Below are 14,490 nucleotides of genomic sequence, written 5' to 3' on the forward strand. Positions count from 1 at the left end.
ACTTGAAAATAATTAGAACTTTATTCATTAGGACTGGTGATAGAACTCTGGACAATTTGGGATTTAATTCACAATACTGTTAAGTTCTTTTTAAATTTTCACTTTGTATTCTAGGGAAATAAATTATTAATTAATTAATGATAAAAATATTATTATTGCTTTTGTTGTTGTTGATTAGGTCATGTTCCCTTTTGGAACAACACCATCTCATTCTAATGCAACTCCATTATCTTCTATTCTATGAATGGTAGTTTTTGGTGGACGAACATGTGGCGAGATCTCTGAAGAACAGATTTATTTAAAATGATAGATGTTGAAAAAGAAACACTCGACACTTCGACAATCAACCAAATACTTGAGCATTTACACATCATCCAGTTATTGCAACATCATGACGTAAATATGATGGAATAACAACCATGGGTTAGACGGCAGTTTAAAACCTCCATCACTGGAATCTGAGTTTTTTTTCTTCTCCCTAGTATCTGACGAAATAGGCTGAGGATATCCTAATTGGTCATACTCCTCAGTGTGCATTACATTCCTTTGAATGGATAGCACAAATACAAGTATGCTGTAAATTGGGGGGGGGGGGGCCTGCATCACACTAGATTTATATTACATTTTCTGCTATAATTTCACTACAATGCCCTTGGCATAACTGTGAAGACTGTACAAATATGAGGGAGGAAAAAAGTTATTTACATGTGAAAATTGGGTTTAAGGGGTGATGTTTAAAGGTAGCATGCAATAGATGTCTTATATATTGATAACACTGCAATAAAGCAGTCTGGTATTTTACTTTACTCCCCGTTTTTCACGTGATTTCAGTGTTATTTTAGATATAAGGTAAAATCCAGCAATGTGTCCTCGTGTTCAAGTACATGGAGATAATGATTAAAGTTTAGATGATCTTAGGGTCAGAAAAGCCATTTGGCAGTGCTATATTCTGAAATAGCATGAACTGTAAGAAAAATCTGCCACCCTCTCCCCAACCCCGTGCAAAACATTATTCAAGGAACCCTCTCATTTAAAAAAGTTGTTTGATGGGAAATACACCCACCCCGGTTGTGAGGATTGTTTGGGGCAGATGCTATACCGCTCCCCCCCCCAAAACAAACTTTTTCTAGGGAACCCTCCCATTAAAAAGGTTCTTTAATTGGAAATCCCCCTCCACTTTGGGGATTGCTTGGGGTAGATACTATGCCACCCTCTCCCCACAAAACTTTATATAGGGAACCCTCCCATTAAAGAGTTGTTTGATGATTGCTTGGGGCAGATGCTTTGCCACTGCATCTCCCACCACCCTCCAAGAGACACCCTCAAGTCCTGGCTGTTTCACCAATAACTTCTTTACACCCATGTCATTTTGCCCATGTGATATTTTGCCATCCATCTGCCCTATTTATTGTATTCAATCATATTCTTCATCAGACCGCTCTGGTGGCCAAATGGTTAGCGCATCCACCTCAGATGTGGAAGATAGTGGGTTCGAACCCTGGTCATGTCACATCAAAGATGCATTGAAGATAGTGTTAGGACTGGTCAGCCTGGTGTCAGGATAATGTGACTGGGTGTCACATCACACTACAATTCTGTGGCATGATGCCTCAGTGCTAGACATCACTAAAAACTGCCACACTGCAGACATTGTGGCTATATGACTGAAAATTTGTTAAAGCTACATTAAAAATCCAAATCACACATTCTTCATCACAATTAATGTTTTTTTTATGGACACTGACTGATTTAGGTAAAAACTGTAACTTGTAATTAAACTGAACTGCTAGAAGTGAATTACCAAGATAAAATGGTGGTAAAATTGCTGTTGGTAAAAAAAACAACTAATAAACTATCACTAAAATAAACGATTTATTTTCTTCTTAGTCTCTACAACTTGAGTGAAAACTGGCAGTCTAAAATGCTTCAAAGACATTTTGAACCAACACCTATGAATGTATAGGACAGTACATGAACAGATTGCTTTGCACCACAGTGGTCAAGCATTCAAACCAGTGTGAATACTGATGGCATTGCTTTGCACCACAGTGGTCAAGCATTCAAACCAATGTGAACACTGATGGTATTGCTGAGTAACCTCAACATTAACAAATACACAATTTAAATAAGAATGCATACACTTTGGACTTAGATTATTAAGTGGCTATGAAAATTTATATTTATACTTAGGAATGATCATAATATTAACATGTGTTAATTTTATATATATGCATACATACACACATATATACATGTACATACATACATGTACAATATATGACATTAAAAGTGTGTCTGGAAGCATTTGTTTGTTCTGTTGATAATCCAGTAACAGGATTTTATACTAGTAAATAGAACTGAATTGATAATATATGTGTGTATGAGCAAATGGAACGTTATTATTGTGCAGTCACCTACCTCGGCTTTCTGCCTTTTTTTTGCAAGCCAAATGTTTAACCTTTTTATGAATGATCTGAAATATGGAGGGGTATTTTGGTAATGGCATCCTTCTTCAGTCTGGATCTAACATATGGGTATCCAAGAGCATCGTATTGTCTGGATCACTCTCATATATTCCCACAGGAACTATAACAAACATTAATTTGCAATCTGCCCATTTTAAATAACTGTATTGTAGCAGGATCATATATTTTAGGATTTTATATAGTCATGTTTTAATTAGGCAGAATTAGGTATTTTATTATTTTATATAATTATTAATTTTCATTGCAAATTGAAATAAAGTCAGCCATTGCAATTATGTGTTGAGCATGTAGCCATTCAGGTCTATAAATTTTCTGAAACATACTCTCCATTTCATAAAGCACAATCAGGACTTAGAAAGTACCACTCGTGCCAAACAGAACTTACCAAATTAACTGATCTTTGGCTGAAGGAAATGGATAATGGACATATGACTGAGATTGTTTTCCTTGACTTCAAGAAAGCCTTTGATTTTGTTGATCATGAAATTCTGCTGCAAAAGTTGAACTGTTACAGGTTTGGTAATCCATCTTTAAACTGGTTTAGATCATACCTAAACCAAAGGTCTCAACAAGTAAGCATTGGCAATATTAGCTCTCAAACTCGCACTATTCATTCAGGAGTCCCTCAAGGCTCAGTTTTGGGCCCTCTCCTCTTCCTTATCTATATCAATGATCTACCATTAAATATTGAATCCACAAATACAGATTTGTTTGCAGATGATGCAACCTTGCATGCATGTAGTTTTGATACTGAAGTTATCCAAACAAGATTAAACTCAGACCTTATTAGAGTCCAAAACTGGGCACAACAAAATAGGATGGTAATTAATGAAGGTAAAAGAAAATGTATGATTTTGGGGACATCACAAAAGCTACACAAGTCAGGGAACCCAAAACAATTGCAATAAATAGTCATCCATTAGAAAATGTCAAACATGAAAGGCTTATATGTGTGTCCGTAGATAATAATTTATTATGGAATGACCATATTGATAAGCTTTGTAAAACAGTGTCATCCAAAATTTCCCTTCTCAGCAGAATCAAGAAATATTTACCTATGGAAACTCAAAATCTATACTACAAGTCATATATTCTTCCAACAATGTATTATTGTCCTAATGTATGGGGAAACTGTGCTAAATCTGAGCTTGACAGGATTTATAAACTTCAGAAATGAGCAGCATGTGTAATTTTAGATGCATCTATTGATCATCCCTCAAAAGCATTATTTACAGAACTCAAATGGTTCACAATATCATGAATGCCAAATACATGCTGGTGACAATGAATATATTATGGTCTATTGTGTCAAATGCTGCAGACAAATAAAGGAGGGTGAGGACTGTAATCTTTCCACTATCCAAAGCAGAGAGAATTGTCATTAACTACTTTTAGAAGAGTAGTTTCATTACTGTGGCAAGGGCGATATGCAGATTGTACATTGCTAAAAAGAATGTTTGAACTCAGATGAGATACAAGCTGGGATAGAACTACCTTATCTAAGATTTTTTATATGAATGGGAGATTAGAAACTGGGCGGTAGTTCTTTAAATCATTATGGTCTAGTGTTGGTTTCTTCAGCAGAGGCTTTACAATGGCAAAAATCATTGAAAAAATGATGGGAATTCCCCGGATGAGACAGAGGTATTAATAACATCAGTTAGTGAAGGCAATGCTGGATCTAAGCACTCAAGCAGCAGTGATGTTGGAACTGGATCAAGTTCACATGACTTGGGTGCACTCTTCATCAGGATTGTACGTACATAATCCATGCATTCATACATATTCTACATCCCACAGCTGTGCAGCTGATGACCTTAATTTGACATACAATGTACTCATTCAAAAGTCTGCATCAGACAAGACTGCATTCTTCATTTATTATATCAGCAAAGTAAAGCAACATATACTAATGGCCATTTGTCCTATACAGCAGATTCCTCCATTTTCAGTTGCTTGGCTGGAGGTCCCTCTGAAAGAAAAATCAAGGATACATTTATTTCATAGTGATACAGCATTTAAAAAAATATATTTTGTATCAAAGTCTGACAGCTCCAGCTTCCACATGTCTTTGCCATTTTTTAAAATATATGTCAATATATAATTCAAACCCAGACCCCTGAATAAGAAACTTCTATATGGTTTAATTTAATCCTATTTACACCACTGCAATTCAATTTCATTTATATTTCAAAAGTGCTCTATGAAGTCTTAAAATTCCATGTTACCATGTGACATTAAATAACTGGCATATGCCATGCAATTTCTTTTTTGCTAATAAGTTTGCGTACAAAATGATATCATCATCTTCAAAGAATTTCATAAATTTATTCTGAAATGAGCACAAATGCATTCATTTATCACATGATGAAAAACGATTGTAATACATATTCCAAAAAATGGTAACACAGGGATGCGAACTGCATCTGAATACCTCAGACATCACACCTCTGTTTGCATTTCATTGTGATCCCATTTGTTAAGTCATTAGGTGTTATTATATTTTTAAAAAAATTATATAGGTTTATCAACCTAAATAACAACAGTCATATGATCAAATAGGACCATGGTAGCTCAGTTGGTAGAGGGTCAGACTCTTTATCCAAGGGCTGTGGGTTCGATACCCACCCAGGCCAGGCCAGCCCAGGTTGTCTGCATTATTGTGTCCTTGGTGAACGACGCTTAGCTCCGTTTTCTTGGCATGATATAGCCAATAACATATTAAAAGTGCTGTCAAAACACAACAAAAGCAAATGACTGCTCTTGTGGCTTAGTGATTAAAACGTTCACTTCGGACGTGGGAGATCACAGGTTCAAACCCAGGATGAGTCATAACAAAGACATAAAAATGGTACTAACACTGCCTTGCTAGATGCTCAGCATTACGAATTAGTGTTACTGTTTGGACTGGTCAGCCTGGTGTCAGAATAATGTGACTTGGTTGGACATCATGCTACATGTATGTGGCATGATGCCCCAGTGCTAAACATCACTATAAACTGCCACACTGTAGACATCATAGCAGTATAACTGAAAATGTTTTAAAATTACATTGAAAATCTAAATCACACACACGCATACACACACAAAAGTAAACAAAAAAAATTCTCTTAAAAGTTCTGCTGAGCAATCCTAAGAATTCATGGTCATCAATTTTCATGAATTTAGTGATTGCTTCAGACCAAAATTCAAAGACCTAATCAATAATGGAGACAATTAAGGTTATTCACATAATCATTAACTTAATTACCAATTGTCATTTTTGCAAATACACAACAAAAATTGCTCGAAGGGACTTGTGCTCTAAATTAATGACTACAAGAAATTCCAAAAATCCACAAGTCTGTTTTCTGCTGAAACCATATCTGATATTGCTGAGGAACTCAAACATACTGGTAGCAGAGTTTGTAACAAACCTTTTCTTTGTCCACAAGAACAGGATTAAATGAACAAAATCCATTCATACATTTCTGTGTTATCAGGCTTACAAGCCAGTACTGATATAAAAAAGTCAAGACCTGAGACCTTAAAACCAATATGAGATTGCTATCAACTTGAATTCAACTACTGTCCATACTCACTTATAAGTGGGAGTCAAACTGCAAACAACAAAGAGCCTATTCTATCATAGCATAATGCACCTGCAGAACAGGGTATATATTGTTTGTTGTTCTGATTACTCCAAACAAACTGCACAGACCCAGGTCTGCCAGCTCATGTGATGGCAGATCTGGGTCTGTGCAGTTTGCAATTCGACATGACTTATAAGCAAGAATATATGGTAAATACAAAACACAGTCATAATTCAGATGTTGCTGTCACAGATAAACACGTACAGTCACAGCGAGTGAATCTGAGTGAAGTAAAAAATTGCAAGTAATGACCTTAGACTTGACCCAATATGAATTAGTTCTGATTTTTAAAACTCCTTCACATTAGTGTTGATATGTTGGTGATCTTCGGCATTTTCATTTAGATCCAATTAAATGTCTCAAGACATGTTTCAGTTAAAACCCATTCATCCATGGGTAGTAGTGACAACAAGATTTTCAGAATAGAGATGGTGTTGTGCTGAGGTCAGATGAGCACCATTTTCATTTGGAACTTAGCTACATAATCATATCGCATTTTAGTGAAAATCTACATGTCAATACAAATATGCTTTGGGGACCCCGAGTGGCCAAGTGGCCTAAAGCGCTCTCCATTATGGATTACTGCCATCTCACCTCTGTCTGCGTGGGTTCGAGTCTCAGATTTGGCTAATGTGGGTATATGAGAAAGCTTGCCAGTAGCTTCTCATGGGTTGGTGGTTCTTTCTGGGGTTTTCCCGGGTTCTTCCTCCACTATTAATACTGGCCACCATGTATAGCCTATCGTGTGCTGAAAAATGGTATTAAACCCTACAACAACAACAACAACAATGTTTTGAAGAAGCAGCCAAATAAAATATTTCTGGACAACCATCAAGTCAGCCATTTTGGAGGTTGTATCAACATTATTTTGAAACAGGAACAAGTAAATATTATGAGAAAGTTATTTTAAACAACAAAAAAGGTTATGTATTCTGCAGAAGTAGCTGTTACAAGATTTGTTAAAATTCAGGAGGTCATGCTGGCATTATTTTCATTTAGAAGCAACTCTCAACTTCATATAGTCAGGGGTGTTTTCATGAAAACCACATATCAATATCAAATCCTGTCAAGGGGACTAGTGGTAAGATTTTTAAGATGCCACAATGGCCATCCTTTTGGAGCTTTGATCAACATTTTTATTTTGGACCAACTAGGTATCATGGATGACTTTCAGTGAAATTTCACACCAATATGACCATCTGCTCAAAAGATGTACAATATTCTTTTTCTTAAGATGACTAAAATGGCAGCCATATTGTATCTGTTCAGCATCATTTTCATAAATGACCAACCAATCATAACAAGATTTTGTATAGGGAAAACTATATGCAACTATGAGCAACCATTCTCGGGATGTAGCTAAAACAAGATTTTCATGAAGACTACCTTAGCAGCTAAACTGGATGTCAGATTGACCATTTTAGTTTCAGACCAACTACATATAATAAGAAGCCTTTTTGTGACAACCTCATGACAATATAACCATAAGTTGAAGAGTAGCAATAAAAAGATTTTCAAAATGGCCAACATAGTGACCAAACTGGATGTCAGATTGACACCATCTTCATTTAAGAGCAAGCAGACATCATGTGACAGCAAAAACCCCATGTCAATAAAACCATCTGTTCAGGATGCTTACAAGACTGTGAAGATGGCAATATTGGATGCTTGAGGTCATCTCTGATTGGCACCATTTTAATTCAACATCATCCCATTTGTTTGCACCCCTCTACCAATTTTAAAAACAGAAGGCAACATGGATATAAAAAATGCACAAAACTTAGTCATTTCATTCAATGATTTATAAGTTCTAACCTGGTAGTCCCAAATACTCTTCACTTATTGGCATTTTGAATGAAATGGGAGTTTCTTTAGCAACACGGTCACCATATTTGCATGGGCCTGTCTCTGTTTTCAAGCAACAAATGTGATGTAGGTCACCATCTTATAAAATCACAATAATTCTGTAAATTTTGGATCACATCTCTTTGAACACATGTATTCAATAGTTCCTCCTATTTATTTGTTCAGTTTGTTTTTGAAATATTTTAACTGGACATTGCAAATATTGGACACAGATGTGTTTTTACTGAAATGGACTATTCTTGGTAACAGAAATGGACTATTCTTAGTAACAAAAATGAACAGCGAGCAGCCTATTTGCTTGTTTACATCAACAGCTTCTGTCTATGTTGAAACAACAATAATTGACAGTGCTAGGGTCCACATGGCAACAATCAGGTTAGACATTATAAATCAGTCAATGAAATGACAAAGTTTCTTCGCATTGTTTACATCCTTGATGATTTTCATTTTTAAAATCGGTAGGGAGACTCCACCAGGGGTTACAAACAAATAGAAAATATATGAAGAATTTCAACGAAAACCACATGTAGATACATCAAACCATTCAGGAAGAATAGATACTGTTTTAAATTATTTCACTGTAATTTCTTTGCTGTAAAAACAAAAGATCCCTAAGGACCCTGTCTATTTATGGTTAATAAAAGTACATATCCAACATTATTTCCCCTTGAGTCAGAAACTCATTGGTCTACCTTCAAGTCATATGGTGGGAATCAATTGCAATTATTCTCTAAATCTGAATAAAACACAGAACAAAAGAAACGAATGAGTCTGGAAACTAGGTGTACTGATCTAATCAAAACTGTATATCAGAAACTGATTTTTGTCAGGCTGCCATAAAATTCTTTTTAATTAATTTGTCTGTCATTATGTTTGGAAATTTTAATGAAACTTGCAAGGCTAGGTAAGTGGTTGGTTTAAATGAGCAAAAAAAGTTTTAAATTCTTCATTGCTGAAACTATCTCTGACAATCTTGAGTAAGCAGGTTTCAAACTGGCCACTGCAGCAGCCACACTCGATGTAAGATTGGCAACATTATCATTTATGACAAACTAGACACCATTGGAAGACCTTTGGTGAAAACCCTATATTCTTTTCACTACCCCAAATGCAAGCTATGCACATGGTTTGGTCCATGTGTGTGATATAACTTCATTTAGTCTCAGTGACTTTAAACCTTTTGACTGCATGTTTTTCTGTAGAACTATTGTCAGTGTTGCACCTTGGATTCCAGGTTTCTGCAAATTTTTGTCCTCCAAATCTTATTCATATGTGAACCTTGAACAGATTTTACGACAGGGAAAAGTTCACTCTTTTGCTAAACTTTACATGCATCCACACCCATGCTGAAACTAGCAATGGCCAGAGTTGCTAAAGACATTAAAAAAGCAAAACAGTGATATTTCTATTTTAAAACTTTCTTGTCAGCAACAAAACATTTAAGGTTTGAATTAATGACAAAAGGGACTACATTTATGGGGTGAAAAACTACAGAAAACATAGGAAGAAAATAAATGATTTCCATTTTAAAACTTTCTTGTCAGCAAAAAAACATTTAAGGTTTGTAGTATTTTTCCAAGTTGTAATGCAAAGTCACTGACAGCACTTTAGTAACACATTTTTGAGGTTGAATTAATGACATAAGGGACTACATTTATGGGGTGAAAAACTACAGAAAACATAGGAAGAAAATAAATGGTGGTACAAAAAGAGAGTGTGTGTGTGATTGGATTTTTAACATGGCTTTAACAACTTTCCAGTCATATTGCTACGATGTCTGCAGTTTGGCAGCTTATAGTGATACTGAGCACCAGGGCATCGTGACAGACATGTGGCATCATGCCACCCTCAGTCACATTATACAGGCATCAGGATGACCAGTCCTAACATTAAACTCTTAATGCTGATAACCAAGCAAGGCTGCTACCAGTACCATTTTTTTTATAAGTCTTTGGTACGACTCTGCCGGGTTTTGAACCCACAACCTCCCATATCCAAGGCAGATGCTCTAACCACTTAGGCCACCAGAGTGGTGGTACATAAAGAGTGATAACAGTACAAGTTACATGAGAGCAAGATCATGAATGGAAAATTCCATAATGCACTTCTCCATGCTCAAACATGCAAATGTTTTATGAGTTACTAGGGTACTTCATGAGTTACTAGGGTACTTCATGAGTTACTAGGGTACTTCATGAAATGTTTATAACGACAGAATAAGTATCCATGGTAAAGATGATAGTACAGTGTAGAGAACAAAGTTAAGATAGCAAAACTGTCAATGTAAAAAATATCTGAGGTTTTTTTTTACTACTATAGTACATTAAAAAAATACTACCCAGTATTTTTCTTAGTCCCTTCAAAATGTGCATGCCCCCAAAATCCGGAGAGATGGAGGATACAATGTCACCTGTCCTTGGCATTCTAGGTGCAATACATCATGCTACTGTGCAAAAGCCTCCTTTTTTCTTTTCATCACAGTGACCTTTGACCCAAAATTAATAGGAGTCTTGTTATTGTGCAGAAACCATTAGTCTTCTTTCAGTGACCTGAACCTCTGACCTCCTGATCCTGAAATCAATGGGGCTCTTTCTTATCAAAATGCAAGCCATCCATAAAGTCACTGTAATGGGTGAAGAACTCAAGTTATTGTGCAACAAAACTGGTACCAGACAGATGGCCAGACAGACGTCGCAACATAATTTACTTCGTCTTATGGTGTGCGTATAAACACTCGACTACAACAAGTATTCAGCATGTAAACTGATGGTCTCTCTTTCCTCCCTGTTCTGCCAAGTGGAAGAAGAGACTTCTCCCTATTTTGAGACACTATGTAGGGCTCCATTTCATCATTATTTAAATTCATATATTGAGGAATGGGGTCCTTATGTCTCCACAGAGAGATCATTACTCTTTTAGTCTCTGGTCTATAGAAACTACAAAATCAATAAAACCCAAAGAATAATAAGAGTATCTCAATGGGACTGTTGGCACTAGTGACTGAAAGAATTCCAGGATTCTATGATAAGACCATTTCTTTTTGTTAAATGCTGGGTATTCAAACAATTTCTAATATTCTTGAGCAATAAGATTTTCAAGATGGCCATGACATTGGCCATACTGGTGGTAAGGTCAATATGATTTTAATTTAAAACCAATTAGACAACGTAAATCTTTTCGGTAAAAAGTCCATGCCAGTATGACCATATTTTCAAGTTACAATAAGATTAAGATTTTCAAGATGGACATTGTGGTGGACATGCCAGACGTAAGATTATACTGCTTTTATTTCGGACCAGCTAAATATCATAAGAAGTCTTTTGGTGCAAACCTCATGTAGATATGACCAAACATTCATAGTATAATAAGATTTTAAAGATGATCACGATAGTGGCCATATAAATTTTAATCAACACTATGAAATATCAAATTTAAAAATAGGTCATACAGTTCTTTTTACATCTTCTTTCCAAACGACATTCCTTGTACACTGTACTTAACGATACGTAAGGAAATTTTGATTATTGAAAATGTCACTTACGCCAAGTGGAGGCAGTACTTTAATAAATAAATAAAAATTAAATTAAAAAAACTGTCAATTGAAATTTGTGTTCTAGTTCTATCTTTTAGTTCCTTTTAAGTGTAATCATCATAAATGCAATGTGTCCGCTTGTAATTAAACGTAAAATGCATCAATCTACCGTAACAGCTATGTCCGCGAGCGTTTCTCTGATAACCTAATTAAGTGCCCACCGTATTTTGACAACTGACTTCCGGAAGTATTTATTGTAGTGGTGCACTGAATTAAAAGCTAGCCTCCTTTGTATTTGGATATGGGATCAAGAAACATGGTCACATTTTAGACTGGATTCTTCATAGACCTGATGATAACATTCTACGGTCCTCCCTGGTATCCCATGGCCTTGCATCAGATCACCTCTGCATTATATGCCATCTTGACGTATCAGTCCCTAACCCTCCACCTTTATCTGCTACTAAGAGAAACCTCTGTATGATAAATAGAACCAAACTAATGCACGACATCCAAGCTAACCTAACAACTTGCTTACCTCCTACCGCAGAACAACTCGGTAACTGTCTGCATTCATTGCTTGACAAATATGCCCCAGCTACCAAGTGTAGAGTATCAATTCAAAAGTGTTCTCCATGGAATAGCAGTGTTAGGGATCAGCTTCACACTGCTAAAAGAGACCGCCGTAAAGCTGAGAGGCTTTGGCTTTCCACCAGACTCACTATTTATAAGCAAATCTGTGAAGTCGCTAAGAAGAATGTCATAAATATAGTCCATGCAGCAAAATCAGCCAACTACACTACTATGATCATGGAAAGTTCCAGCTGCAAAGAACTCTTCGAGATTACTAACAAGCTAATGTCAAGGAACAAATCAACACCACTTCCAACTACCTTCTCTCCAATCGACCTTCCAGACATGTTTGCAAATTTCTTCCGTGACAAAGTACAAACCATTAGAGATAAGCTTGCCACCACAATTTCAATTGACTCATCACCATACAGTTGGGATACAGAATTTGAGTGGCAACCATTAGCAGCATTTGAACCTGTCTCTATGGATTTCATACATACAATCGTGATAAAGAGTGCACCAAAGTCATGTGAACTTGATTCCAATTCCATCATCACTGCTGCTTGAGTGCTTAGATCCAGTATTGCCTTCACTAACTGATGTTATTAATACCTCTCTCTCATCCGGGGAATTCCCATCATTTTTCAAAACTGCCATTGTAAAGCCTCTGCTGAAGAAACCAACACTAGACCATAACTGAAATTGACGCTACCATCCAAGGTGTAGAGAGGTGCATTTCTGATGTGAAATCATGGATGACATGTAACAAGCTGCAGATGAATGATGATAAAACTGAGTCCATTCTGATCACAACACAAAGACTTTCTCATTCACATCCTTTACCTCAAACAATAAATATCAGCAACGCCAACATTAAATTCACACAATCTGTACGAAACCTAGGTGTTACTCTGGACAGTACTCTCACACTGCACCAACATGTCATGAACATATGCAAGGCTGCATATCTTGAGCTGAGAAGCATCAGCTCAATTCGCAAATATCTCTCAGTTGATGCCACTAAAACACTTGTGTGTTCATTAGTACTTTCAAGACTGGACTATTGTAACTCAATTCTGTCTGGTTCATCTCAATACTCCAGAAACTTCAAAAAGTTCAAAACACAGCTGCTCGGATCATACTTAGAGTTGCACAATCAGAGCACACCTCCCTGATGCTCTGTACCCTACACTGGATATCCATTCGATCCAGAATCAAACACAAAATTTGTTCTCTGTGCTACGTTTCACTGTCGGACTCTAGTCCAACATACCTATCCGACCTCACCCATGTGTACACTCCAGCAAGATACTTAAGCTCCTCTTCTGACAGTTGTATACTCATTATTCCCACTACGAAAACAAGTCGTATACTCATTATTCCCACTATGAAAACAAAGTCATATGGACAGTGTTCTTTTGCATACCAGGGTCCAGCAACATGAAATGAAATGCCCACTGAACTTAGACACAAAGACACAGTGATCACATTCAAGAGGGCTCTCAAAACTCATTTTTTTCAACTGCAAGAACAAACTTAAAGACCTAATAATGTTTCCTACCTGAAATATTCTCAGCATGTTTTTTTATTTTTTAATGTTTTTCAAATTTCATGGTGTTTGTTTTTGTAATAATATTATTATATGTTTTTTATCTTATAGGTGTTGTCTAATGTTGTAAAGCGCTTCGAGCTTCTAAAGATTAGGAGCTATGCAAAGTCCTCATTATTATTATTATTATCAAGTTAATTATTTCTTTTGAATCAAATAAAGGAGGTGGAATAAAAGAAAAGTTAAAAGGCACGAAAATCCTACAAACTTAAAATCTAGCCGCCCTGGTCGTATGTCAGGTGACTCTATTTAATCAAATGAACACTTATAAATGTTACTGTGTATGTAACATAAACTACCTTAAATTAACAGACTCTTTCATAACTGTGATCAAAGATAACAAGGCAGCCAAACAAAACCAGTGGGAGTGATCCTTCATATCTTGGACATTTTGAAAATAAATGTTATTTAAACAGAATAATGAACAACTTCATTAGAAAAAGCTTGTTATTAAAAGTTATTATTGATGTGATTGTAAAATGAAGATTCAGTCAATAAACAACCCAGTTCCCTAACGCTGCCCCCCCCCCCCATGGTTTTCTTGATGTCAAAGCGAGAAGAAAACAATTCAATTTTGGAGGTCCCTCAGTAACTCACATCTTGTTTATAGTGCGGTCTATGTTTGTGGACCCCGTTGTGCACGAGTTATCAAGGGAGAGGTGTAACAGTTCCAACATGGACATTGTTGCAGGCCATACTGGACAACCAACAGTTTCATTTAGGATCAAGTAAGCCTAGATATGAATGTACGTGTTAAATTCCATGGAAAACCTCTAAGTAGTTAACTGATGG

The 14,490-nt window shown here is 36.3% G+C and overlaps 1 protein-coding gene across 2 annotated transcripts in view; it reads right to left on the reverse strand.

Annotated features, from left to right (window-relative positions):
- Positions 1-1,859: 1,859 nt before the first annotated feature.
- The window catches only part of LOC149804573 (tRNA (guanine(37)-N(1))-methyltransferase-like), a 29,489-nt gene continuing 16,858 nt past the window's right edge, over positions 1,860-14,490 (reverse strand). For both annotated transcript variants that reach the window (XM_089941712.1, XM_089941703.1), the window contains one exon: positions 1,860-4,458. In XM_089941712.1, the coding sequence (XP_089797838.1) occupies positions 4,412-4,458 (47 nt within the window). In that variant the 3' untranslated portion in view covers positions 1,860-4,411. The remainder of the gene's footprint in view (positions 4,459-14,490) is intronic.

This window comes from Sinohyriopsis cumingii, chromosome 2 (assembly GCF_028554795.1).
Source record: "Sinohyriopsis cumingii isolate HCF-2022 chromosome 2, ASM2855479v2, whole genome shotgun sequence".
Taxonomy (NCBI): Eukaryota; Metazoa; Mollusca; class Bivalvia; order Unionida; family Unionidae; genus Sinohyriopsis; species Sinohyriopsis cumingii.